At 29.7% G+C, this 27,993-nt stretch overlaps 5 protein-coding genes and 2 long non-coding RNA genes across 13 annotated transcripts in view; 5 read left to right on the forward strand and 2 right to left on the reverse strand.

Annotated features, from left to right (window-relative positions):
• On the forward strand, positions 1-1,309 carry LOC107074280 (uncharacterized). The gene is made up of 2 exons (XR_001476868.2): positions 1-431; positions 567-1,309. It is a non-coding gene; the product is annotated as an uncharacterized LOC107074280 (long non-coding RNA).
• Positions 1,118-15,679, reverse strand: Fkbp39 (FK506-binding protein 39kD). 2 transcript variants are annotated; one of them, XM_089170887.1, is made up of 4 exons: positions 15,064-15,679; positions 3,251-3,340; positions 1,896-2,940; positions 1,118-1,821 (listed from the first exon to the last, which is right to left on the reverse strand). In XM_089170887.1, exons 2-4 carry the CDS (start codon positions 3,330-3,332, stop codon positions 1,740-1,742), a joined length of 1,209 nt encoding a protein of 402 aa, XP_089027013.1. In that variant the 5' UTR covers positions 3,333-3,340; positions 15,064-15,679; the 3' UTR covers positions 1,118-1,739. The 2 variants fall into 2 exon arrangements, with proteins under 2 accessions (XP_089027013.1, XP_089027012.1); XM_089170886.1 differs by lacking the exon at positions 15,064-15,679 and adding an exon at positions 3,519-3,687.
• Positions 4,318-6,234, forward strand: LOC107074277 (transcription elongation factor, mitochondrial). The gene is made up of 6 exons (XM_015335533.2): positions 4,318-4,587; positions 4,670-4,862; positions 4,946-5,162; positions 5,245-5,391; positions 5,523-5,694; positions 5,787-6,234. The coding sequence occupies exons 1-6, from the start codon at positions 4,569-4,571 to the stop codon at positions 6,122-6,124; spliced, it is 1,086 nt and encodes a 361-aa protein (XP_015191019.2). The 5' UTR covers positions 4,318-4,568; the 3' UTR covers positions 6,125-6,234.
• nompB (intraflagellar transport protein 88-like protein nompB) lies at positions 6,520-17,161 on the forward strand. Of its 4 annotated transcripts, none has more exons than XM_015335537.2 (15): positions 6,520-6,860; positions 6,925-6,975; positions 7,064-7,236; positions 7,314-7,509; positions 7,581-7,798; positions 7,913-8,144; positions 8,347-8,504; positions 8,597-8,783; positions 8,874-9,060; positions 9,133-9,392; positions 9,471-9,539; positions 9,610-9,910; positions 9,997-10,185; positions 10,543-10,657; positions 10,867-11,169. In XM_015335537.2, the coding sequence occupies exons 1-15, from the start codon at positions 6,723-6,725 to the stop codon at positions 10,940-10,942; spliced, it is 2,550 nt and encodes an 849-aa protein (XP_015191023.1). In that variant the 5' UTR covers positions 6,520-6,722; the 3' UTR covers positions 10,943-11,169. The 4 variants fall into 4 exon arrangements, with proteins under 4 accessions (XP_015191023.1, XP_089027008.1, XP_089027007.1 ...); XM_089170882.1 differs by lacking the exon at positions 10,867-11,169 and adding an exon at positions 17,056-17,161 and having other exon boundaries at positions 6,523-6,860; XM_089170881.1 differs by having other exon boundaries at positions 6,523-6,860; positions 10,879-11,169.
• On the forward strand, positions 17,053-21,341 carry LOC107074275 (hexokinase-1). Its single transcript, XM_089170885.1, has 9 exons — positions 17,053-17,161; positions 18,927-19,080; positions 19,197-19,415; positions 19,616-19,935; positions 19,998-20,110; positions 20,220-20,378; positions 20,450-20,589; positions 20,669-20,802; positions 20,872-21,341. Exons 1-9 carry the CDS (start codon positions 17,078-17,080, stop codon positions 20,959-20,961), a joined length of 1,413 nt encoding a protein of 470 aa, XP_089027011.1. The 5' UTR covers positions 17,053-17,077; the 3' UTR covers positions 20,962-21,341.
• On the reverse strand, positions 21,065-27,953 carry LOC107074273 (uncharacterized). The gene is made up of 2 exons (XR_016176073.1): positions 25,720-27,953; positions 21,065-23,940 (listed from the first exon to the last, which is right to left on the reverse strand). It is a non-coding gene; the product is annotated as an uncharacterized LOC107074273 (long non-coding RNA).
• The window catches only part of Sesn (Sestrin), a 133,692-nt gene continuing 127,654 nt past the window's right edge, over positions 21,956-27,993 (forward strand). For 2 of the 3 annotated variants that reach the window (XM_089170879.1, XM_015335526.2), the window contains exon 1: positions 21,956-22,583. The gene's annotated coding sequence lies outside the window, so the exon portion shown is untranslated. Of the gene's footprint in view, positions 22,584-23,872; positions 24,011-27,993 lie in introns of those variants that run through there. The other variant, XM_089170878.1, reaches the window with a different exon arrangement.

The raw sequence follows: 27,993 nt of genomic DNA on the forward strand, positions 1-27,993 counted from the left end.
TTAGAAAAGTTCTTAGAAACTCCTCTCATAGGGATTTAAGAAAAGTCACTAAAATCTTCCCCAGTTTAAATGTTATCAAAAAAGGCGGCAAATTCAAATAGTTATGATATTTCAGAAAATTCTAAAATTATGACAAAATATTATATATTTAAATGCATGTATATTATTTATACTATTATGCTATTAAGTTACACGATGTATTTTATAAATAATATTTTTATTTGGGGTTTTGTATGCTATCCTTAAGATCTGTCGATATGGTAGGAACTATTAACCTATCGCAATGAAAAAGAGCATAAAAATATTATTGGTGTTCACTCTATATTTGTTATTTTTACCTGAGCTTAATACCTGCTGATTTGTCGTTACATTGAAGTTATGCATTTGTTTCTTAAATAAATATTTAGTTATTGCTTAAAAATAAGGCATAGGTAATATTAACAACTAATAAAACAATAATAAATTATACTTAAAAGATGATTAGAAATATCATTTGCATTTAAAAATGGTTTCTTAAATAATGTATTTTTTGTATTCATATTATTAATATTATTTTCATACTACAGGTTATTAAAGAAAACAGAAGTTAACAAAATGGTATGTGTACCGTGCGTTGCTGTTCCCATATTGTTAATTATATGGAGATTTTTAATTCAACCAATTATTATAAAATGGTGGCAATTAAAAAACAAAATCAAATGTACTAATGAAAAAGAACCAACATCAGATTTAGTTAAAGAATGTAAAAATGGAGTATGTACATTAGCATGGAAGAAAAAGGACGAAGATATAGGAAAAGTTGATTAAAATTTGATTGAAAAAAATTTAGCAAATCATTCCAAAGACTGCTACTATGCAGATACAATAGCCTGTACAGATGTGTTTCTATTTATTTAATATATTTTTCATATTTCAAAGTTTATCTTCAAAACAATAAAAATATAAGATGAATTATATTAAAAAAATATTTAATTGAAGTTTTAATTTTATTACATAATTTTTTGACAAATACAATTAATACATTATTTTAATGAAATATGTAACTTAAAAATTGAATTGATAAATTTTACTATAAAAGTTGAAATAAACATATGGGCGAGCAAGAATATTTGTAAGATTTATTTGAAAAAACGTCGTTTACTTTCGTGTAATATTTAACAGTAATTTGTAAGATGTTACAGTTAATTATAGTGAGATATAGAATGTATTATACTTGAGTAGAATGTACTTTGACTGTTGCATTATATGTTGACTGTATACATCATATTAAATACAATGTATTAATATAACTTCTTATCAAAAACATCAACACTTTGTTTTATCGTATCTCTAACAATTCAAACTGGTTTTTTTTTTTAACCTATTTAGGAGTCCTTTTATAAATTTTATAACTTTTTATTTGATCACAAATTATTACTTATCTATTAACATATAAGGATGTCGCAAGAAAACATTAACTGTGCTCGACAGTATCCTATTTATTTAAGTTTTTTATAAACATAAAAAAAAATGTTACTATTTATATAAATAATAAAATTATCTAAGCAATACTGCAACAAAAATTCATAGATAGTCATTGGAAGAGAATAAAAATTACATTCAGTATAAAATATTTAATAATATATTAGCATCAAAATATTAAAACTATGTAACATATCCTTTTGTGTTAATAGACAAATAATAAAACCTTTTAAAATTAATTATCAGAAGAATGTAAATATTTATCAGATGATGACATGTTAATGGATAGCTTTGAGTTCAATATCGAAAACAAGTGTACTGTTACCAGGAATAGTAGGTGGGAAACCTTTAGCACCATACCTAAAAAGATAATTAATTTATAGAATAAACATAATATATAAAAGTGCATTATAAATCATAAGCAATATACTTACCCCATAACAGGTGGTATTGTAATTTGTCTCTTTCCCCCAACTTTCATGCCTGCAATACCTAAATCCCATCCTTTGATAACTTCACCTCTTCCAAGTTTAAATTTAAATCCATCTCCTTGCGTAATTGAATCAAATTTCTTTCCATTTTGTAATCGTCCCACAAAGTATACGGATACAAACTTTCCTGGCTTTACTGGTGCACCGCTACCATTCTTTATGTCTTTTACAATTACACCTCCTTCAACTACCCTCTTTTTCGGTTCATGCGTAGTATTTTGTTGTTGATTTTCTCCTTTATTCTTATTTTGTTGATTTTGTTTTACATCCTTTCCGTTAACCAATTTTTGTTTATCTTTCTTTTTTGACTGTTGCTGTTGTTGCTGTACTTGCTTGTTTTTGTTACCTTTTGTTTCCTGTGCTTTGATAGATTTTTTTTGTACTATCTCCTCTTCCTCTTCTTCTTCTTCTTCTTCTTCCTCTTCATCGTCGTCGTCATCGTCTTCTTCTTCTTCTTCATCATCATCATCATCATCATTATCATCGCTATCATCTTCTGCATCATCATTGTCGTCATCTTCATTTTCATCATCTTCATCATCATCATCTTCGGTTACCTCTTTTTTATTCGAATGATGAGTTTGAAGATCTTTTAAAAGATTATCGTATTCAACCATATTTTCATCATCATCTGTTTCCTCCATATCTTCATTTACAGATTCAGCTTTCTGTTTCGTTCGTTTAATTTTTTCATTGTCTTGTAAAACTGCCTTTCTCTTTTTGCGCTTAGGAGATGGCACTTCCACTTCCTCTTCTTCTTCCTCCTCCTCCTCCTCCTCTTCAGAATCCTCATCTAAATCTACATCATCTTCTGGTATTAAATAACCAGTTAAATGTACAGAACTCTGACCATTACATGAAAAAGCTATTTTACTTCCCTCTTGAAAGTGTAAGTCTAATGGTACTTGCCATGCTATGCCTTTGTTTAAACTACAAAGTAAATAACTTGTACCATCATAGCAGACGTTCACTTGGACTACATCGTCGTCTACAACAGTAAATATATAAACAAATGAATTTTAATGAAAAATATATTTTATGAAAAGAAAAAAAAGAAAAGATTGAAGTAATTCTTATGAGGATATACTTTCATATTATTTAGAAATACTCAGTCATCTGAAATTAACTGTATTAATTGTCTAAATGTTATTATCAACTGCAACAATAACCTATATCTCGTAACTTTTGAAATAAAATCAAGTATATAAAAAATAACAAAGATTATAATTACAATAGTGGGTAAAACAAAGCATCACACAAATGTAAGAATTAGAATATAACGTAAATATTTGACTTACCGGCGCTTTTAACGTCTAAAGCTGCCATAGACACGTGGAATGATTTTTCAACAGTTTGGCTATACCGTTTATTTGGTTCCATTACCAGACCTAATAAAAAAATAAATATACATATTATATTAATCAGAAAAAATGTCGAAATATTATAATTTTTTAATTCTTTATTTTGAATGTGTATAAATTATCATCGAAAGCACATGGCGGCGCCATTCTTGTGAAAACAGTACCGGCTATATATAATATTTCTGTAAATAAAGCTATTAATTACCCCAAAACATTTTGAATTGCTTATTGTACAACTTTGGAAGGAATTAAAACAAAATTATATTAATGTTAACAATAATACTTTCAGCTATTACAATACGTTAATATAGATTAACACGTTCACAAACTGAACACGTCTAACGTTCTCGCGCCAATGTAACAATGACGAACGACCATCAAAAAAGTAATAAGCGATACTAGCGCCAACACCGGAAAATAGTTTCTTTACATTTCTTTATATTTAATTCAATTCATAGGGAAATCTTTTTAATGATATTTTATTTATTTTAATTTTATTTTATTTTATTTTATTTTATTTTATTATATTTTATTTGACTTAATATATATTAAACGTAAAATTAAATTATTTCTATTTCTTATTTCTGCCAAGAAACTACAAGAACAACGTCGAATGTTCTAATTACAGTTTCATTATGTCTTATCTAACAGAAAATCTATAAATTTGTTCAAATGTTTTATCGAACAAAAAAAATCTTATTGAAAAAATAATAATGAGAAATAATTTATGAAATCCAGAGAATCTGGATTTTTAAAAATAAAATTAAATCACATCGGAATAGTGTAACTTATGTTTAGTTCATATGTATATATTAACAATCTCTCGTTTTTTTTTCTTTCTTTTTTATTATAAATGTTAAAAATTTTGTATTGATCAAATATTATTTATTCATATAAAATACTTGGCATAATTGTTTTATGAATGGTAATTATGTAGTTAAAGGTCTAATAAAGTTTTCATTCACACCTGCAGATGGCACATATAGGGTCCCTAGTTTTTTTATTCCAGAAAGTCACGTGATATCAATAATATTTTTAATGAATCATTTGTTTACAAAATTTAGTAACTTCTAAATTATTTATTACATGAAATTTTCTAGATTATATTTATACATGCATATCCATTGAAAGAGAGAGAGAGAGAGAGAGAAAAAATAGAAAAAGATTTATCTGAATGAAAATTGTTGATATATATAGAATATATATATATCATTTTTATTATATGAAATTTATATGTTAATATATCTTCATAAATATGAGTTTAAATATTTATTGTAATTATATTAATTATTTTCATTTATCAATTTAGAAAATAAATTTAGGTTTATTTCACGAATTGTTTTTGTGTGATTTTAGTAAAAAGATTGAAAATGTTTACAAAGTATACAGTTCATAATTTGTCTGTAAAACAAATGCAATCTGTAATATATATTTATGGAAAACAAATGTATTCTAATAGTACAACTAATAATGAATTACGTTATCCTTCTGACTATGATAATTACATTTTAAAAATATTAAATAATAAAAAAGTGGATTATTTTAAAAGGTTAGTTATAATATAATAATTTACTTTTAATTTTAAAGAAATAAAATTTAAAAGTATATAATAAAATTATTTTTTTTATCTAGGTATGAAATCCCTCAATTTTATGCTAATGAATTGCATAAATATCGTGATGAAAATGGTGTATATAAATCATTAAAAGATGTATTAAAAATAGAAGGTATGACACAAGAGATATTAGATAAATTTATATTATCAATTATTAATGGTAAAAAGTTGAAAAAAGATAAATTACAAAAGTTTATTGTTTCGTCTTCGCTACACGATATTATTCCACAAGAGGTAAACAAATTGTTTATTCTTTTTTTTAAATATAATAAATATACGTAATAATGATATTATATTATATTTAATATTATTTTAGCAAATATCTACTGTATTAGGGATCAATATAGAAACTAATACTATTAGTTGGACGTTACTTGAAACTAAAGAAAATATATTGGAATGGAATTATGAAAATTGTGTACAAAATAGCAGAAATGAAAGTACTTCTCATCTACTTAAATTGGTAAATATTAAATATGTTTTCTTTTTTATGTGTATGTATAAAACATCAGCATATCCATGACATAATATTTTGTAGTCATTTATATTATTTTAAAAGTAGTACTCTTAATGAGATTATTTTTCTTACGACAGGCTTGTACAATAAATAATAAGATTCCCAAGGCTGACATTTATGTAGTAAATGATACAAGTTTTAATTTTCACATGGTAAAATCTGTTGCACAGATACAAACATTTTTAAGGAAAGAACAATTGAAAGCAATGATTTTAGCTTTTCTTACACAAAAGAATTTATCATTGCAGAGTATGTTAATCAAATGATAATTATTAAAGTAATAATGAATTTTTATATATGCATTTCTGTGATAACTAATAGCTTTTATGTTAAAATTGTAGAAAACAACGAAGATTTATCAAACACAGATAATATTTATTTATTGAAATGTGAGAATATTGCTAAATTATTTGACATTTACATAGGTCAAGAAATAATGTCTACTTCGACAGTAATTAAAAAATTATTATGTAAAACAGATGGCAGAAATATAGAAACTAAAAATCCTATTGGTGTATGTATACAACATAAAATAATGCAAACATATAATAAGCAAATAGATTCCATAAAAGATCAAATGAATTGGTCACTATTAATTGCATTAACGTTCTTACAATTTGGTGTTCTTAAAAAAAAAGATTTAAATTTTTTTGGAGATAATAAAATGATGAATAAATAAAAAAGAAGATTTAATAAATAAGATTTTAAGTATACCCTTTATGAAATAATATTTTATGAAACAAGATAATTTTTAATAATAATAATAAAAATCATCTTTAACAAAAATTATGAATGTGTTACATCTTATATATATATATATAAAGATTTTTATATTAAATCTTAAATTAAAAACATTTTATTTATAAATTTAAGGTTATTACCATATTTTGGCGATAGGTGCGCTAGAGTAGTGATGCAAGGACCTGGAGCCTTCGTGCGCATGCGCATACGACGTCATAGCTCGACGGTGATTGTTTCCATGGACGTGTCAATGAGTAATAGCAGGTACGTATAAGGGGTCACTTCTTGTCTACCGTATTTCAATTGTCACGGGGTTCTAACGATACCTCATATTGGAGTGAAGTATATACATTACTGAGGATTAGTAGTGCGCATGCGTGGGTGACGCTGTCTTGCATTGAGATTTTGTTATTTGCATTATATCTTTTAATAATATTAATAAAATATCAAAAAAATATAATTAATAGTTAAAATACATTAATAATAATATATAATATAAATATTATAATTAAAATATTATTGTGAACTTATGTGCAATGGCTGCAGTTGGAATTATTGACGATGACATTTATTCAGGTTATGACGATTATCCATCCGTTTATAGTACTAAGGATCTTGATCAAGATGAATTATTTCAAGAAGCTGTTAAAACAAGTTATGCGAAAAGATCAATAGTATGTATTATTATTTATCAATAATTATAAATTTTTCTTGTATTGCATCATTCATTTATTATAGCAAACTCCAAAAATCCCAGGCAGTGCGATGCGTCTTGGAACCTCAACCGGAGTAAGCAAATACATGATTATGACTATATTAAATATCATCAGTGAAAAGGAATAATTATATTAATTATCTTATTACATTATGATTTTAGTTTAATAGAGCTGGAACTACGGTGTCTTTGCGACCCAATACTAGTGGACCTAGACCGATGACTGCAGTTAGAGGTGCTGGTTATACTAGTAATAGACAAATATTCGATCCTCTTAATATGAGCAGCAGTATTAAAGGACCTGCTCCTCCATTAGAAAGCAATAAAGAACACACGTGAGTATTATTTATGAAACTTTCTTTTTTATAATTTATTATAACATATTTCAACTGATTTTTTTTTACAATTTAAGGCCAGAAGAAAAAATAAAAATGAGTGAAAGAAAGATAATGGAACTGATAGAAAACTCTATTGATGCAGCTGGTAATAACAACATGCGTGTTGCTTTAGAACGAGCCAGAGAGGCTTCGTCAAGAGAGCGTGCTCTTATAAGATTACAAGAACAAGCTGGTTTAAGCGATACTCATAACGTTGATTTAACATTTGCTGTAAGAAATTAATTTTATTTTATTTAATAACTTATCAATTAAATGAATACTTAAATATTGTTTAAATACAGGTACTATTCAATTTAGCAATACAATATACGAATAATGAAATGTACACTGAAGCTATAGCTACTTATCAAGCTATTACAAGAAACAGAATGTTCAGCAACAGTGGAAGATTGAAAGTAAATATGGGAAATATTTATGTTCAAATGGGACAATTATCTCAAGCAATAAAAATGTATAGAATGGCTTTTGATCAAGCACCGATAGCTCATAAGGATTTAAGGTATCTAAACATATACATTAAATTACTAACATAATTAATATTAAATAACAAAATCATCGTATGGCTTTCTTTTATTTCAATATTTCATCTATTAATTCTATATGTAATTCTTAGAATAAAAATAATGCATAACATCGGAATGTTATTTGTACAAATGGGTCGTTTAGAAGAAGCAGCTAATAGTTTTGAATGGGTTATGAGAGAACGAGCAGAATTTACCGCTGGCTTATACGCTGTGTTATGTCATTTTGCGTTATCACATAGAGATAAAATGAAACGATCATTTTTAGAATTATTAGAAGTTCAGCTTAATATTGATCAAGAAGACAAATATAATACGAGTGCTGTGAGTTAATATAGAGTGTGTTTACATTTAATCACTATGTGTTGCCAGTAATGCTCACCCTATACTATCACTTATTAAATATTATGATTTTTCTCTATCTTTTTATGAGCTATTCATAAATTGATATTAAACTGTTATTTGGCTTCTAAAGTAAATGAATATGTTATTAAAATTTTCAAATTAATTATATTTTTGTGTTTAGGATGATATAGACTCAAATATATTACACGAAGTTTTAAAAAGTGATGATCTATCGAAATTTGAAAAGGAACTTAAAGTAGAAGGAGAGAAAACTATTCTTTGCGCAGCCAAACTTATAGCACCTGTAATTGAAGATACCGTTTCAGCTGGATTTGCTTGGTATTTATTCAAATGCATCATTTGTTCACACAGAGAACTTTTCATCATTTAAATATTTATCCTTTTACATCATTTGTTTTTTTTTTATTAAGGTGTGTGGATGCAATAAAATCGTCTGCTTACGGAACTGTAGCTGCAGACTTAGAAATAAATAAAGCTATGGTTTACTTACATAATAAGGAAACACAACTAGCTATTGATACTTTAAAAAATTTTCAAAATTGTGACACTAAAGCTAATAGCGCGGCATCAACTATGTTATCATTTATTTATTATCTTGTATGTAATTAAGATATTTAACATAAATTAAATTTTCTTACAAATATGTGCTATTTATATTATAATAATATAATTGAACTGTGTTTATAGCAAGGTGATTATGAACAAGCCGAGAAGTATGCAGAAACAGCACGAAATGCAGATAGTTATAATGCTGCTGCTTATGTTAATTTAGCAGCTTGTGCAATGAAAAAAAATGAATTAGACATAGCCAAGGAGTTTCTTTTATGTGCATTGGATACAGATGCTAGTCATGTGCAAGCACTTTATAATTTGGGTAAGTATAATATTATTTAAATAATAATTTATTATAATTTTAACAAGTATTACTTAAAGAGTATTTATATAGGTCTGGTATATAAAAAACAAAGCATGTATGAAGAGGCTTTGGAATGTTTTTGGAAATTACGTAATATTGTCAGATATGATCCACAGACATTATATCAGATTGGACAAATATATCATCTTATTAATGATACAGAACAGGCAGCTGAATGGTATAATCAATTGCTCGGTATAATTCCATCAGATCCAGGAGTTTTACAAAAGTTAGGAGAAATGTATGATAGTTTGGGTGATAAACAACAGGCATATCAATTTTATAGTGATGTAAGAACAAATTTGTAATTTATTTATTTGTTATTATATATTACTTCTTTAATATACTTTTGTTATTTTTAATCTTAGTCTTATAGATTCTATCCCGCTAATTACGAAGTGATCGATTGGTTAGGATCGTATTTCATATCTATGCAGGTATAAATATATTGATATTATTTATTTGATTATTAAAATAGAATTATTGACGTTACATTATTGTATAAAGGTTGCAGAAAAAGCAATGTTATATTTTGAAAAGGCTGTGGAACTTGCACCTGATGAACCTAGATGGAGATTATTGGTAGCTGCTTGCTTAAGACGAACCGGACAATTTCATAAAGCTCTTTCTGAATATCAAGATATTCATAAAAGATTTCCAGATAATATTGAATGTTTAAAATTTTTGGTACGTTTATGTAGCGACATGGGTCTTAAGGAAGCTCAATTATATGCATCTGAATTGAAGAAAGCAGAAAAAGCAAAGGAATTAAAAGAACGACAAGGATCTGCTAGACCAGGTACTACTGGTATGTATTTTTTAATATTATATTTTTTCTGGATATATTTTGAAAAAATGAGAATAAATATTTATTGTATGAATATTATTTTAAAGGTTCGCGAAAAAGTAACAGCGATAATTCTTCTCGAGCTGGTTCTGGGATGAGCGTATTATCGGATCATAGAAGCAGTCCCATTTCAGGAAAAAAAGCTAATGAAGGATCTAACAGCGGTGGAGCCATTAGGTCTACACGAATTTTTAGAGGAGATAGTTCTACGGAATTGAATTTTGATGGACAAGCTAGTAAGCATTACTTTAAAACAACTAGGAAAAGTTTCTTTGATATTACGGTTAATTTACATAAGCCTTTTTTAGAGTAAAATTAGATTGGTTATTGATAGTTTAGTGCTGCATAATCTTAAATAAGATGAATATCTACTAGGAAGATTTATAGACTTTGTATATGATTCCCTTAATGGATTGAACAACATGATAAATGGGTCTTTAACTAGTTTGCAGATTCTATTCTTAACATTGATATATTTCATATAATGTTAGATTAAGTAATAACAAAGAATATAAAGTCAAGCACAATAGAAAATATAATTTATCAATTATATAAAATTATTGTATATAACAACTATTTAAATTTTGATGTAGATATTACTTATACCGATCCTATTGGACCATTACCCACACGTCCGATGACTGCTGCCGGAAAAAGAGACGATGATTTTGGAGAAGAAGAATTGGGACCTGATTTGTTACCTGAATAGTGCGTATATCATTTATTTATTACTTTTTAAATATATAACAGTAAATGAAACAACTAATCAAATATTTAAATAATTCGATAAATATTTATTATGAAGAGTAGTTTTAGGAAATTAGAAAAAAAAACAAATCATATTTATTATTTATCGTTTGAATATAACAAATATTGTGTAAGAGAAATACGTAGATATTAACCCTTCCTACAAGTAGTACGTCTTGCAGGAAGGGCCACTTACCTCGTGTACATTATAGATCTACGAGGGTCGGCACAATTGTAACGATCTAAATTTAAACACACCGGCTGTTTTCATCAAACTTCATTCAACCAACGTAGATTGAGAGACGGATATTAACATTATTAACTTCTATGTATGCGCTTATTTGCTATACGGATTGTCGGTATTTTGAATGTGTACACGTGAACAATATCTAATATTTTTATTTCAAATAGAAATTTCAAATAATAACAAATTGTGATAGATATATTTAAATAAAAGTATTATTTACACACGATCGATTTTATTAATATTATTAATATAAAAGTATGATAGGTTTTTAGATTTAAAAAATATTTCGTTAATGTATATAAAAGATAATAAGTATAATAATAAGTTATTGAAATTGATAAGAGTAAAGAAAAGAAAAAAATAATAATACAATTATTTCCAATATCTTTTCCATTCCATCGTTCCTACGATCCGTGTTATTTAATATACCTTTTATATAGAATTAACAAATAACTTGCCTATATTTAAAAGAAAGTTAATTCATAAGAAACAACAATTTGAATGTATTTAATAATGAAGAAATGTTTAAAATTTCCCGCCACAAGTATTTATCTTTGATCTTACGTGTGTACACGTAGCACGTGTATGCACATATACACAGCGTGCGAACGTATTTAAGTTCTATTTCTCGCGCGTTCACGTGACGTCACACGAGATACCGAGTATGCAGGAGTCTAAGTGGTGGTAGATCTTATGGGCTGCTCATCTTGCTCTCTGATTGGTCAACGATAATAACGGAGTGGGAGTAAGCAAGTATCGACACGATAGCGCATACATGCGCATATACATTTCGTGGCATTGCACTCCTTGAGCGTACGTACGCGTTTACTTTGGAATAGGTACCGTTCGTTCATTCGTTCATTCGTTCTTACATTTATTCATTCATTCATTCATACATACATACATTCATTCATTCATTCATTCACTCACTCACTTCTCTTCGTTTGTTCATTCGTTTACAAACTATTATAATTTAAATAATTAACTCAATTAATTGTACTTACATCGCGTTAGTAAGTTCCGTTTGAAAACTCAATTATAGTGTATGTGTGTGATGCGTGCGTGCATGCGTGGATGCATTTGTATATAATAAGAAAGAAAGAGAGAGAAACAGGATTAACATTGAACTTTTTAGGGGTGAGAGATTCGATAATATCGTTTTTTGTTTTTTTTTTTTTTTTTTTTTTTTTTTAACGAATTTTCAATGTTTTTGTAATAAATTACACGCGTCTCAAAAGAAAATTCTTAGATCATTGTGATATTTTTTTTTTTTGTATATGACTTTGCATAATAATTCTTTATTTGTTTAGATTCGTCAATGGTGTGTTAATTATTATATTTGATATATTTCGAATGTTTGAATTATTCCCGCGCTTAGCGTTAATAAATAAATTTAAATATCCCTTTTTCTTTTTTTCTTATTTTTATTATAAATCCATTTATAGATACGCGCGTTGTCTTTTAATTCAATTATTGTTTTATTACTGTTAACACATGTTTTATTTTCTTCTTTTTTTTTTCTTTTTTTATTGCGTTATTATATTACTTCGAATTATAAATGGTATCGTCAAATTAATATTATTGACAAGGTAAATTCGTGGAATATTAACTTTGTTGAAAGATCGTTAAAATATGATATTAAAATTTCTAAAAATGTATAATTTTATTGTTTTATAACGGTAGAAAGATTTGAAATGATGTTGATTATTATGCTCTCGAAACATATTCAAAATGATAAAGTTAAACAAACGACTTAATTAAAAATTAATCTAAAATGTAAATAATATATATATATATATATATATATATATATATATATATATATATATATATCGTCGTTACGTTGTATGCAATTAAACGTTATTATGACAATTATTAATAAAGATAGTGACAAACTGAATAGAATCATTTGTATCGAAAGTTAATGTATATAGATATTGTTCTTATTATTTGTAAATGACATATAAGTTGAAATGTGTTTACTTTATTAAGGAAAACCCACGTGTGTCCTTGAAAGGCATTTCGTTGTATATATTCGCGACACCGATCTCTCGATATTACAAAATAGTAAATGATTACAAGAAACGTTTTCAAATTGATTACGCGATTATTACGATTGTCAAAGTATCTTCTATATATCGAATTAGCTACATTAACTTTCTTCATTTTTTTATTTTTTTATTTTCAGATAACGTTAAGTATTTGTTAAAAAGAAACGAAATTTGTGTTGTGTATACATTTAATTTGTTTTATTTTTACGACAAGAAAATACGAACAACAAAATATTCATTTTATCGTTTTGAAATGTCTTTATAAATAATGTAACCACATAATGTTAAAATATTTTCACCTGTCTGGTTATTAATCAGATTTACGATCCCGGAAGAGACTTTTGTTTAGAATGAAATGATAGATATAAATCAAAGATAACGTATACCTGTTGATCGTGTTGAAAGGAAATGTTGATTTATTAATAAATAAATGACAATAATTAATGCGATGACTTATCACGTTGGACAGATGTATTATATATATATATATATATATATATATTATGTATTAGAAGAATTCGGCAAATGAAATCATCTTATCTTAGACGAATCAACTAGATACATTTTAGTCTTTACTAATATAATTTTATCATGTTATTGGATTTCTTTATCGTTTGATTTCGTAATATCAAATAATTTTGGTATACCTACTTTTTTCTTTTTTTTTTTTTCTCAATCTTCATACTCAAGTAGTAGAAAATAGAGGAAAATAGAAATAGAACGGATAGAGAATTGTAAAATAGAAATAGAATGTGGAATGTTGTAGTAAATGGATGTTCGCGTGGAAAGAATCGTTTAACGAGAAAGACAAGTCGAATGATTTCGATTGTTCGAACATTCACGTTATGTTTTATTTATAATTTTTTTTTCCAATTATTATCTTAATTATTTACGTAAGTTTCGCTTGAATGAGTAAAAAAAAGTATTTAAAAAGTCGTGATAACAGAAAGAACATTGTACAATCGTTCTCTGTAACGCAATAATTTGTTCGTTTCAGATTTATGAATGACCTTGTTAAGTAATAGTCTCGTTATTCACGGAAGCTTTATAACTTACGATGAATGATAGATCAAGCTATTATATATTTAACAAAATGCAATAACATATGTACGTGTATGTATATATATATATATATATATATATATATATATTTCGTGTTAATAATTAATTAGAATACATTTCGTTTTCTTGAGATTTTTATTTCGATTATAATTATCGATCGATACTATATAAAGTTTTTAAGTAGATTCAATCGGAATAGATTTATTCTTTTGTGCAAAGTATGCTTTAATTGCGTCACGTGTTAATTAACAAGTCATTATTATTCCTAGTCGGTATACATCAAAATTAATTTAATGAAGATCGATCGATCGATCGATAGAATGCACGATGTGTATTGATTATTAGTATAATCAAATTCTTCGAAAGGAAAGGAAGAGAAACCAAAAAGAAAAAAAAAAGACAAAAAGTAAAATATAATTGTTTTTATCTGTGTATTATGCTAGACGAATTGATGATAGAATCTAAAAGATATATCTAATATAACTATTGTGAGTCGTAATAACTCTTAACACTGTAATTTACGATCTATCGGATCGAATGTCTTTCTAGTCGACTCGATGGCACATCTTTGTTATATATCGTCTATATGATTACGTCAGACTAGTTAATCTGACGTTTGCGTGACAAAAGAGCGGTTCTCGGGTGATCATGAATTTTTGTTAATCGAAGATACTGTTTGTTTTTTTGTGATTTCGAGTTAACGTTGAGAGAATGAAAATAAAAAAATAATGTTTGCTTTTGCAACGTTTCGACCTGGCCGCGCGGCCCTGAGTTATTGAAGTTCAATAGCAAATAGTCATGCGTGAGAAATTTTGACGATAATAAAATGAGTTTATGAGTACGTATGAACTTAACGAGTTATACTAATCACATACTTACTTAAAACACAATAACATTTTGCTCAAATTCGTCTATGTTTATATATGAACAAATGATTTGTATTTTTTTTTTATAGTTCTGTTTCGAATATTTGAATTATAATATTGAGTACACGTTGTTCAACTTACATTACTTATAAGCAAATGCTGGGAATGATGAGTAGAGTACGCGCATTGCACTCCAGATTACGATCATCACGTCGGGTCAACTGGCTGAATTATCTCGGTTAACGCTTTGCACCTTCCAATTGATTTTAATGAAGGCTCGTTCGTGTTGCTGTTCGTCGTTTCAAGAACGTTCTCCTAACTTTTCGTGGTTTCTTTTTATCCAGTTGTATTTATTTAAAAGTCGTTATCTGTCCCCATTTCTTCCGCATTTGTATACATTCATTTTCATGAATAATAAGTAAATATATCTACCTGTGCGTTGTACGAGATTAACGAAACAAATCGACTGTTAAATGAGAGGGAAAGTAATCAAAAGAATGAACAGGGGCACGTTCTGATATCAACGAATGAGTGTTCTCCAATTGAATCGTGTTATTTGTTGTTCGAGATCATTATTATTAATTATACGATAAGGCATTCAATTAAAATCTCAAATTAGTCGTAATTACGAAAAACAAAATGTTTCTATGTCTTTTATACACGAATAATAATGTTCATTTAATCGAACATTTTCATTCGATTTTTAAAATTTGATTATTTATAAAAAAAAAAAATAAAAAATGTTATTTTTCTCTTTGGTGATCCATATCAAGTTGTAATTTAAATAATAAACAAGGTCTGGTTAATAATGCGTTACTCAAAGAGAGAAACTCTATTAGTTGCGTTTTAAATCGTTTTGTTTATCGTTGTTGATAAAATGTTTTATGAACTTTCAGTCCGGTCAAACAAAGTTAGGAACGGGTTGAGCTTTTACTAAACGACGAGAGCTCTCACGTCAGTCGTGATCTTGCATTTGATCGCGCAGCACGTGCGAATTACTGACGATATTCGTGTAGACAAGTGCGAACACGTTTCTAGATAAATCTACATTTATATAACGCGTAAGTTGTCAATGTAGTTACTATCAATGCATATACTTCATTGAAGTAAACATGATTCATATCGAATTTCATTAATAATTCCATTTAATTCGATCACTTTTATGATACAAATATTCAATGAAAAGTGAAAGATCATTTAACGTAATGTAAATATCGTTTAGATCGTATCATCAATCAACAAATATTTCTATCATTAAATCGTAATACATAAATTATAAACGTAGACTTATTTATTTATTTTTTTTTTTTAGAGAAAGACACAATTTAGAAAAACTTTCGTTTGTATTTTCAAATATTCATCACGAATCACAACGATTATTCTTCATTCAATATTTCTTATTCATCTTGAGGAATATTTTACGAGAACTTACGATACATTTTTTGTTAGAATATCATTGCTTTTAAACATCATATATATATATTATATTACCAATAGAATCTTAGTTAGAGATATAACGAAACTATGTTGATAGAATCATATTTTGAATATCTTTTATGACTATAAAATTAATGTTTTTATTATTTTATTGATAAACATTTGTACCAAACATATTTACTTTCTCTCTCTCTCTTTCCTTTCTTCAGAATAATATTTCCGATGAAATTGTAAAGATCTTCGTGAGTGTTTCATTCTTCGTCAGTTGTATCCTAATCTATTTCTTTAGAAAACAACTTAGAACATTTTCGAGGGGTGAAAAAAGTGAAAAGTTATCAAAGATTTACGAGGTCATTATTTTATGTGATATCGAAATGCGTAAAATTCTATGGACTTTCGACTTTTCGTTAATTAATATATCATTTATATATATATATATATATATATATATATATATATATATTTATATTTTTTATAACGAGAAACATATGCGTGTGATAAAAAACAAAATTTAAGGGAACTTTTTTGTAGTATCAAATTAGATAGACGTATGTTGCAACTTTCGATAACTCATCATAACTTCATATATATATATATTATACGTATAAATTATATTTTTTGATAGAAAAGTCTACCAATGATATCGTTAAATGTTGAAATTGATTTATCTAATAAATTTACGTATTACTTTTTCAGATAATCTCAGTTGTTTGAAGAAATGGTGGTACCGGCGGAACACGCGCTTCACGAAGCCATTCAGGTTTCACCACTTGTAATATCGAACGATGTTAGGAGACAGATAGTGAGTAGATTCGATGTAACATAATTATTTATATTAAATATATCTTGATATACTTGAACTTGTAACCTTTCTTATATGCGCAAACGATGAGATTGATGAAAAACCATGCTGATAAATAGGTCTCGACAAATCTTTAGGCCTATGATGATTATTAGTATTATCATCATTGTCGTCGTCATTATTATTATTATTATTATTGCGTGAATATTGGTTACTTATCATGAAATATATATATATATATATATCATATTTAATAGAGTTTAAACGAAGTTAGCACACGATGTTCATCGAAGGATGAAGCTATCGTGATTCTTAACCCTCCGACCTTCTTATTAAGAGTTTGCTGACTCGAAACGATCCTAAACGTATACTTTCTCTTTTATATCATAGCAAACGATGTTAATTCGACGTCAATTGGGGTATAAATTACTTTATTTTAAATCCTTTGGATAGGTCTATTAACGCTCGTGTAACGTAGAGCTTTCATTACAGTTCGTGAGGATAACAAACTGTTAAATATATTTTCCTTTTTCTTTTTTCTTTTCTTCTTAACTGAATAATACGCTATATAAGTGTAATGAATATTTATTAGATTTATAATGTCTATTTGAATTATTCAACTAAAGAATATTATATTTTATATAACCGTTAACGAAAAATTACAAGTTCAAATAGTTTATCTTACACGATTACGATTGCGATATTTATCATACTTTTTTATAATGATTATGGTACTCGGTTATTTAACGACGTTATGAAAGCTTAAAGCGGTTTAAGTTGGATTTTAAATTATTGTTGTTGTTTCTAGGAGTAAGGATTTCTTATCTTACCCTCAAAGAATCATAGGGTTATCGTTATAAAATTCTCAACTTTTTGATATCCTAATATTCACAATTTATTGAATAAGATAACAGAAATTGCAAGACAGTCAAGATTAAGTAAACTATAAAGACACGTGTTAAATGAAAATTATAAAAATACTAGGAATTATCATCTATCTCGTATTTTTTTTTTCATTTTTTTCTAATCGTTATCTTATTAAAGGGATGTTATTAAGAAAACAATATAACAATTAACGAACGTTATATTATTTATTGTCAAGCAATAAATGATTAATAGATTTTGGTTTTAGTTTTTTTCGTTTTTCTTTTTCTTTTTTGGATAGAAAAGTTGTATATTTTTATTTCTTTCATGTTTCTATCACAGCAGAAGATTGAGAAGCCGATGCGACGATATAACCGGTTTACTTTCACAGAAGTTGATACGCTAGTATCATGGAGTCGTATAACAACTGATTTTTTATCTTACTCGGTTTATGCACCCTATAGATATATGTAGATAGAAAATGAAATGTAGATAAACGAATTTGATAATATAATATTATCGATCTAGACAAGACTAGATGAACATTTAATACACACACGAGTTTACAGTTACTTCCGGTTTACCCATTAGAATCCCATTAGATAATACGTAACGCGTAACAAAGTAAACAATAGCATCCTTAATATGAACGCGAACACGTAGTAGTAGTAGTATAGTAGCGTTATCACGATGCATAACGTAGGTTTGTTAAGGCCTCGAAAGATTTATAGAACAAGGAAAATTTTCCTAGTTAATCCTTCACATAACAACGATTCCCCATTATAATTTCTAATAATACTTTGAGTAATTTACAAATGCTTTCTTCTCGATTGATATATTTCGCTCTCTACCTTTTCTTGTTTGATCGTACATACACCTTCAAGGAAATGTTACTTTTTAGATCGAAAATCGATTAGCACCAATGCGTTTTTCCTCGACTACTGTTAAAGAGATACAAGATACATTTGTCTCAGAAATGGACAAAGGTATCCATCAAGAACCGTCATCCTTACAGATGGAAAACACTTATGTACCGGAACTCGTAGATGGAACAGGTACTTTATTTTTCTAAATATTTTGATTAAAAAAAAAAACACAAAAAAAAAAAAACTCAACTTACGTGTCTTACATTTGTCGTGAGATTAATTGATTTATGTAATATTATTTTCAGAGGCGGGACGTTTTTTAGCTCTAGATCTTGGAGGGACTAATTTTCGAATTCTTTTAGTGGAATTGAATAAGGGCACAATTGTTAGGGAGGAAGTTAAAAATTATCACATCGGATCTGAATTAAGGGTTGGCCCGGGTCTTCGTCTGTTCGATTATTTAGCCGAATGCGTCAGTGATTTCGTTATTGGCCAGGGTCTTCAGAATGTCGAAGTACCTTTGGGTAAATTAAATTCGATTATTTGTCCGTTGAAAATTTTCTAAATGATTTCCATCATCGATATTATTACATTTATATTTTAATAGTTTTGTTTAGTAGTATATACTGCGTGTAATTTGTAATCATTCATTTGTATAATAATGAATATTAATTTCACATTACGTATTTTAATTTATCTCATTAAATATTCGTTTCCAATTTAGGATTTACATTTTCGTTCCCGATGATTCAACATTCGCTCGATGTTGGAATTTTGGTGACATGGACTAAAAGTTTTAATTGTCCAGACGTTGTGAATAAGGACGCAGTTCAATTACTCCGAGATGCACTTGCACGTCGAGGTGATACCAAAGTAAGAGTCGTAGCAGTGTTGAATGATACTACAGGAACATTAATACAAGGAGCAACGTTGGATCCCAATACAGCTATTGGACTCATCCTGGGTACAGGTAGTAATGCTTGTTACCTTGAACGAGCCGACAGGGTCGAACATTGGGAACCAGAAAGACATGGAGAAAGAGAAGTTAGTATTTGCTAATGAACTTATTTTGTTTTAAATATACTCATTTGATTTCTATTTTTTAGGTTGTAATAGATATCGAATGGGGTGCCTTCGGTGACAACGGTGTTTTAGACTTTATTAAAACAGACTTCGATCGTGAGAATGACGCAAATTCGCTTCTCGTAAATTCGTTTACGTAAGTTTCCGTATTCTTATACAATCATTATTTAGTATCTAATAATACATCATAAAAAAACATCCTGCTAGATGTTATAAAACTAAAAAGAGATTTTTAAATATTCTAGATTTGAAAAATATATCGGTGGAAAGTATCTCGGTGAAATAGTGCGTATCGTGTTGACTAAATTCACAAAAGAAGGACTTATATTTGTAAATCAAAATCCATCGCTTTCTTTCTTCACACCAGGAACGCTTACCTCAGATTTGGTATCATATATTGAACAGTAAGTATTGACAATAAATTCAAATAAATGTTATCTCTAAACTCTAATTATTTGAATTATTCCTTGTTCAGAGACACCGTAGATGGCAGTACCGATAATACAAGAGAAGTTCTAGCAAAATATGATATCATTCCAACGGAAGATGACATAAACGTTGTACAATACGTTTGCGAAGTTGTTTCTAATCGTGCTGCGCTTCTCGTTTCTATATGTAAGCTGAGATAATACTAATATTTGTTAGTACTAATAATAGAAAGAGATGTCTCTAAAATTATTGGGCTTTTGCGTAGGTCTTGCGGCGTTGTTGGAACGAATTGATAAGAAGAATGTGACGATTGCGATCGATGGATCTCTGTATAAACATCATCCTCGATTGGAAGGTTGGATGAATCAATACATCGCTTTGCTTGTCCCCAGTCGTAAGGTATGTTCCGATTGATTGACTATTCTTTTCGTATTTATTTTTCTATACTTTCAAATCTTTTTTTCTTAGTTCAAATTGATTCACGTCGAGGATGGGAGTGGAAAAGGTGCAGCGCTTGTTTCTGCGATCGCGCAAAGGATTAAAAACAGATTAACATAATTATTATCGATGGAGAAGTGAATAATAATCACTACTCCGTCAATACGTAATATTATATCAGTAGTGCAAGCATTCCATGGCAGGACAATTTCCTGGTTGTGTTAAAAAAAAAAAAAAAGGGTAATAGTCAAAATGATATAACGTTAACTATATTTTCATCAAAGTTGTTACATTTACCATCTTTAACTTCGTTGAGTATCATCTTTAGGATTTTCGTTAGAAGACATTCGTTCGTTCCCCAAATCTTCGGAAATAAACTTTCGCTCTCATCGGCAATTTCGATTCGATAAAAATATATATATGTATGTCATATATATATGTATGAGTTTTAATCTCTTTTGTAAATACATTTTCCATAATCAACGTAGAGTTATATAAAAGGGTTCTTTTTCTTTTTCTAAGAGAAAGCTTATTTTACTATAGAAATGTGTAGTAAAAATCGATGAAACGTTTGTAAATTAAAATCAAATCGTTGGAAACATAATTCCGTGATATTAATATATAAATAGATAGGGAAAAGGAGAATAAGTAACATAATTATTCGATTAAGAATAAATGTATACAGAAATTGAATGAATATGCAATCAAAAAGTTTCATCAAAATTTTGTGATAATAGATGCACAAATAATATTAATACTACTACTACTACTACTACTACTACTACTACTACTACTACTACTATTAATAATGATAATAATAATGATAATAATAATCATAATAATACGTAGATATTTGACACTCGAATCGGCTGTTAGAGAAATTATTACAGAAAGTTTAAACGAAAATCCGTTGTTATATCTATTAGTAAAATTAAAAATAAAATAAAAGAGAGAAGAAAAGAGAGAAGGCGAATGTTTATAAAATCTATTTTTACGAGTATCCTGTGAATGTATACACTATATAATTGTATACGATTGTTACAATAAAAAAGAAAGAAAAAAAGAACAACAACAAAAAAAATCTTATTCCATAAAGATAAAAAATGGTAAAAATGAAAAAGAAAAAAATAGGGGTAGTTTTGAAAAGGGGGTTGCAAAGTAGGTGGCGGGAAATTTGAAAATAAATCGATCGGTAAAATCTATTGGACGATGAAAAGGAAGAAGGGTCGAATAACGAGAGGCGTTTCTCGTTTATAAGTCGTCGATAGGCCTATCGATCCTGTTGCTAGGCGGTAGGACGGGAGGGCGTTCGAGTATCTTAAGTTAGATTTTAGGATTAGCCGTCAGATGTCGTTGTGATGGCGCGCGGCTCGCTCGCGGAGTGACAGCTCGGCGAGAACTGTCGGAGCGCGTTTACGCGGCCGTTTCTCTTGGATATAAGGATACGACCGGCCCCCCCGAAATCGGTTAAATTTAAACGCGTAAACGGGCTGACGTTAACGATAATCTCTCGTTTAAGGAAGTGCGATTATAGTCTACTTTGAAAATCGAGAGGTCTCGTAGGTAACGGTGGGCGTGCACGCAGGAGGGAACGGCTCGCCGGCTCGGTCAGTCTACTAGAAGATTCCATTGTGTGAGAGTGGGCTTTGAAAAAGTTTCGACTGGAAGGAGCTACATTATTTTTCGCGCCTTTTCAAGACGTACCATTTGTTCGGATCTACCAGAAAGAAGAAAAAACCGAGGTACCAATGTCTTCTTCATTATTTCATTAGGTTTTTTTATTGTACTTGTTAGGACGACTCGCTAAAGCGGTGTCAAGAGAATGAGAGGAGCGCGCGTAAGTGTGAGTGAAAGAGAGAGATATCAAAAGAAAGAAAAAAAAAAGAAAGAAAGAAATAAGGAGAGAGAGAGAGAGAGAGAAAGAGTGCGAATGAATAAGCGAATGTGTGTGTATGAGAGAGACAGAAATGGATAGAGAGTCGAAACAAGGGGTTACCAAGGATAAGAAGGCAATAATGCAGTAGTAGTAGTAGAATTGCAATACTAGAAGAAATAATGCACTACTGGTTGGTAATGTTAATGTCAGTGACGACAACTACGAGAGTGTAATAGTAATGGTGAGAAGAATAGAGTGATGATGTGTTGGTAGTGGTACAAAGCGGGTTTGAGGTTACGCCGGTGATCCTCGCGTTCAGCTGAGCTCTCAGCTGACGGCCGGCCGTTCCAAGACCAGACCGGCATTGCGTGTCCTTCTAGTTGTCCCTGCATTTCCTGGACAGGTTCTATCTCTCTCTTTGAGTAGAATAGAGCCAAAAGCGCGATAGACAAAAAGATCTATTAATCCTAATAAGCTGACTTTTATACCTTCTCACATCTACTTCCTTTAAATTACATATCTCCTTCTCATCCAGCAAAGTTGCTTTTAAAAAAGTAGGTTGAAGTAGGAGAATAGAGAAATGGGGTGCGCAAAAAGTGGATAATCGAGTCTTGGATGCGTCTCGTCTACGTCTCGAGAGTAGAGTAATGCATTTCGAAGAAGTTGAATAATAAAGAAGAGAAACTAAAGAAAAATAATATAACAAAAAAGAAAATAGATTGGGAGTAGAGTTTGTATAGCGTTATAAAACGAAATAACGAAATAGAGGAGGAGGACATGGAATAGAGGAGAAGAAGAAGAAGAAGAAGAAGAAGAAGAAGACTTAAACCGTTATCATTTTGCAAATTGACTCGGTTTCCCGCGAAGTATCGCCGAGGTCACCGCGCCCGGCTGCAGCTGAGCTCTCAGCTGACGAGCGGAGGCTGCGACCGGTTCGCCATATTCCTTCCTTTTTTAAAGGCCACCCCCTCTCCACACCGCCTTTAAATCGCCTTTCACGTGGTCCGCGATCTTCCTCTTCTACCTCCCACCTTCTTCTCCTCCTTCTTCTCCTCCTATCTTCTTGATTCTCGGCCCTTACGTTTCATCCTAGAAAATCCCATTGTTCATCGTAGTTGTCGTTGTCGTTGTCGTTGTCGTTCGTCGTTGTGTCGTGCGAATCCGAGGACAACCGACTTCGTGAGCAGCAGATCCAGTTCCGAAGCGTTTCTTTGTCGGCGAATCTACGAGACAAGCCGCCGATAATAATACAAAGGCGTAAACTTGATTTTTCCTTCTACTTTGATGAAAAAGGTAATATTATATGTGGTTATAGAAATTACACGCATGTAATACATACACAAAAAGAAAAGAAAAGAAAAAAAGACACGTATATCGATATTTATCAACGTCTTTCTTTTTAATTCTTTTAAAAGCTACCTTCAAGGTATTCATGGATATCGAATCGATATCAGCTTGTTGGTAGGCAAGCTTCAGTATAGAGAAGAAGAAAGTATATCTTTTTTTTTATTTTAATCCTTGAAAAATATCAGAAATTTGTGTTTTGTACTGGGGGGGGGGTGGGAGTTTTATATATTATTTAATAATTAATAAGAAAAATATAAACTCGTACGTATATTATATTCTAATAAAAATGTACCCTAGTAGCACAAAATATAGAAAAATATTGAATACATGTGTATTTAATATTAAAAAGACATTAAATCTTTTTTTTTATTATTCAACATTTTTCAATATTTTGTGCTACTAGGGTAGTCAATGCCGATACTTTAGTTCACCAGAAATATATATGGATGCACATATACACAATAATTGTTTTAGATGAAACAATCCTAGACAATCGATTCGATATCAATGAGATGAATAAAATAAAGATGTTATTTAAATTACGTAACGCGTGATCCCACTTTTCAGCCATTCTACGGGCACGATCTTCCGCTCGAGCGATCGTGACGATCGACAAAGCGTATAATAATCGGCTAGAATGTATGCAATTAACGAGAACTGCGTGCGTAATCCGTCTAAAACACAAAGGCTAGTTCACCATCATCCGATTTGGACGAGCAACAACCGCTAACGAAATCCGCTGATAACCGGTTGTCCTTCTCCTTCTCGTCATTCTCGTCATCGTCGTTATTGTCGTTGTTCGGTGCTACGTAATAATTAGTTGCTAGACAACTAATTCTCGTGATTTCGAGTTTAAAGCGAATCGTTCTACGTAATCGATCTAAATAATCTTTACCTGGAAAGATCGAATAATAATAAATAATTGGAGGAAAATATCTTACAGCACATATCTAAAAAAAAAGAAAAAGAAAAAAAGAAAAAACTTGAAGGCAACCGACGGTGGAATTGCGGTACACCATGGAAAATTAACGCCGTCCAGTAAGAAGGAGGAGCCTTGGTGCATTCGATGTTAACGGCATCTTTTTATATACTTAACTTCTTTTTAAACGTTTCTTGTTATATTATCAAAATACAATCACGAATGTATACTTATAGAGGTGCAAAAAAATCAACTATAACTATTCCCCTATTATCCTCCCCCTTTCATTTTCTTGCTAACCAATTTCACGTTTACCTTTACGAATGATATATGTGTATGTAGTTTTAATATTTTCATCATTTTAATAATATATTTACGTGCATGAGAATGATGTGAGATGAAACAAATAATATAGATGAATGATTCAAATGAAATCTAAGTTAAATTCGATCATTTGCATAGCATAGCATAGGTTCGAGTACTAGCTTAGTAATAAAACGTATCGAGAGATAAATTGGAGCAGGCTGACGAGGAGGACTAAGAATAATCAGAGAGTGCAAGGGAGGTCAAAAGCTAAACTCGCGCTCTAGCTCGTTCGTTCGTTTTCACGCGAAAACATGGCACCTGGGCTTAGCCTGAGTCTTTAAAAGCGATGTGTGGAGTAAACGTTGAGAATAAGACGCGCGGTAATCCCCCATCCAACATGAGTGTGTTAAGAGCTTGCTAGAAAACATACGTTTGGATCTTAGCCAATGAGGAGTTGCTCATCGAGGTCGACTTTAGCTGAGCGTAGTAGACAGCATGGCGCATCTTAGGTGACTTAGTCTTCTTAGTTCTTCTTAGATATCTTAGTCTTATTCAAACCGATCGAACCACAGATCTATTTTTCATCTCTAGAAAAATATTACGTGAAATAACACGCGTTGTGAATATTAAACGTGTTTTTTTTTTTTTATCTATTTTTATCCTCTCTTGAATTTAAAATGGAAAGGTATCATCTCTGGATTGTTGCATTTTCAAGATTTATTTCAATCCGTCATTAGTTAACAGAGAGAGAGAGAGAGAGTTAGTTAGTTAGTCTTGGCAAAGTATCCTTCTTTTCTTATCGTTTAGAATGTTTAGTTTCTAATAAAACAACGAATTTTGTGGTAAGAATTATAGCTCGTAAAAATAAGTAGAAGTACCTAACGCGACGTGAGTCTAGTTTAGGATACTTTACGAGGAAAGAGGAAATATCATTTCCTTTTTTTAACATATTCGAATTTATTGTTTAGATACACAAAAAATACGAACGATATTCGCATATTTTTACATACGTATATTTATCATATTTTAAGGATCGATATATCAATATATTGATCTCGAACACGAGATGGGCCTTTTTTGTTATTCTTTGCTCTCGCGTTACACGATTTTACACACAATAAGCGTGTGGATGCATTGTAGGCGAATAAAGCGTAATAAGAACGGTATAAGCCATTTAAGAGGAGAATTTCTTTTTATCGAGCCGTGGGATCGAGACTTTATTACTTGGAAGATTCACGTATGTCCGTTAGAAAATATGGAGAAACTTAAGCGAAGAGAAAAAGGGTTGCGTTGTCGACTCAACGAGTCTTTCTTTATTTTCTAATGTGAATTTGTTTTTTTTTTTTTTTTTTGCTGACGTTTCGCAGAAAGGAGTGGTTATACTATTATATATATATGTATATGTATAGTAGCATATTATATATATATATATATATATATACATCTCCTCTCCTTCTGTCGATGATTTACATGAGATCTTGGCGAGAACTCTCGCGATGCAATCGATATGCACACGTGCATGCAAAATATAATATATACTTTAGTATAGTTGCTAAGGCTTATCGAAAGAAAACCGTTCCATCGAAGAATTTAGTTTTTTTTTTTTATTTATCGTCATTTTCCTGATAATTGATAAAGTAAATAGAAGCTTGATTATATTTTCTTGATTAATTACTACGTATCTCTTTGTCTTAAATATATATAAAAAAGAAATAAAAAATTGTGTTCATTTTAGTATTAGAAACAGGAACGATAAAATTGGCACGCGCTTTACCATTTAGCCGATAAATCTGATTTAGAGTTTTAACAGGGATTTTAACAAGAAGATCACGATCATTGGTGGAGAACGTCAAACGACGGCAGCAGATAAAGTTAATGCGAGGATTCGTTAAAATTCATGGAGAGTGCAAATTAACCGTGATGCGTACGACCAGGTGTCCCCATAAACGAGCTCTCCCTGGGAGGATTCGATAAAGAACGTTCTCTCTACGTGACCTAACCCACCATACGACTATGTATGTATGTATGTATGTATGTGTGTGTTCTCTCTGTCTCTCTCTCTCTCCTTTCTATTATCTCTTCTATTCTCTCTTTTCTGTTTTATGTTATAAAGTTTGAAAGAAATAAAGAGAAACGTGCCACACAGGTAATCGTACGTACGCATTTGCGTTTAGTTATTAACTAATGACTTTTTTTATACACATGTAAAAATATGTATATGTATATATATATAAATTACGCCTCTATCTCTCATGTGATCCCGTTCCTTCCGTATTTTACGACATTTTAACGATCGAACGGCCAAAGTAGTTTGCCATATCCTAACGACTTACCTCCTACACGACGTTTATCTTACTATAAGTCTTTCGAATCCTTATTATACAACTTTTCTAAGTAATTACTAAAAAGACCTGAGATTAACAACGATATTTTACTTACGAAATCAAATTTATCGTTCGATCCTCGTATGCTAATAAAAACAAAACAAAGTGATTTACATGTAATAAATCTTACGATAACGAGTTTACATATACATACATAAATACGTACATACATGCATATATAATATATACGTAAATTAATTAATTAATTTCAATCGGTAATTCGTGTTATAACAAAGCCACGCGTTAACGATGAATTTCAAAAAAGAAGAAAAAAAAAGGAGAAAAAATTACTTACCTATCCAACGTAATGTCTATTGTTA

This window comes from Polistes dominula, unplaced genomic scaffold, assembly GCF_049000335.1.
Source record: "Polistes dominula isolate Pdom_NZ unplaced genomic scaffold, Pdom_raw_medaka contig_79, whole genome shotgun sequence".
In the NCBI taxonomy this organism is placed as follows: Eukaryota; Metazoa; Arthropoda; class Insecta; order Hymenoptera; family Vespidae; genus Polistes; species Polistes dominula.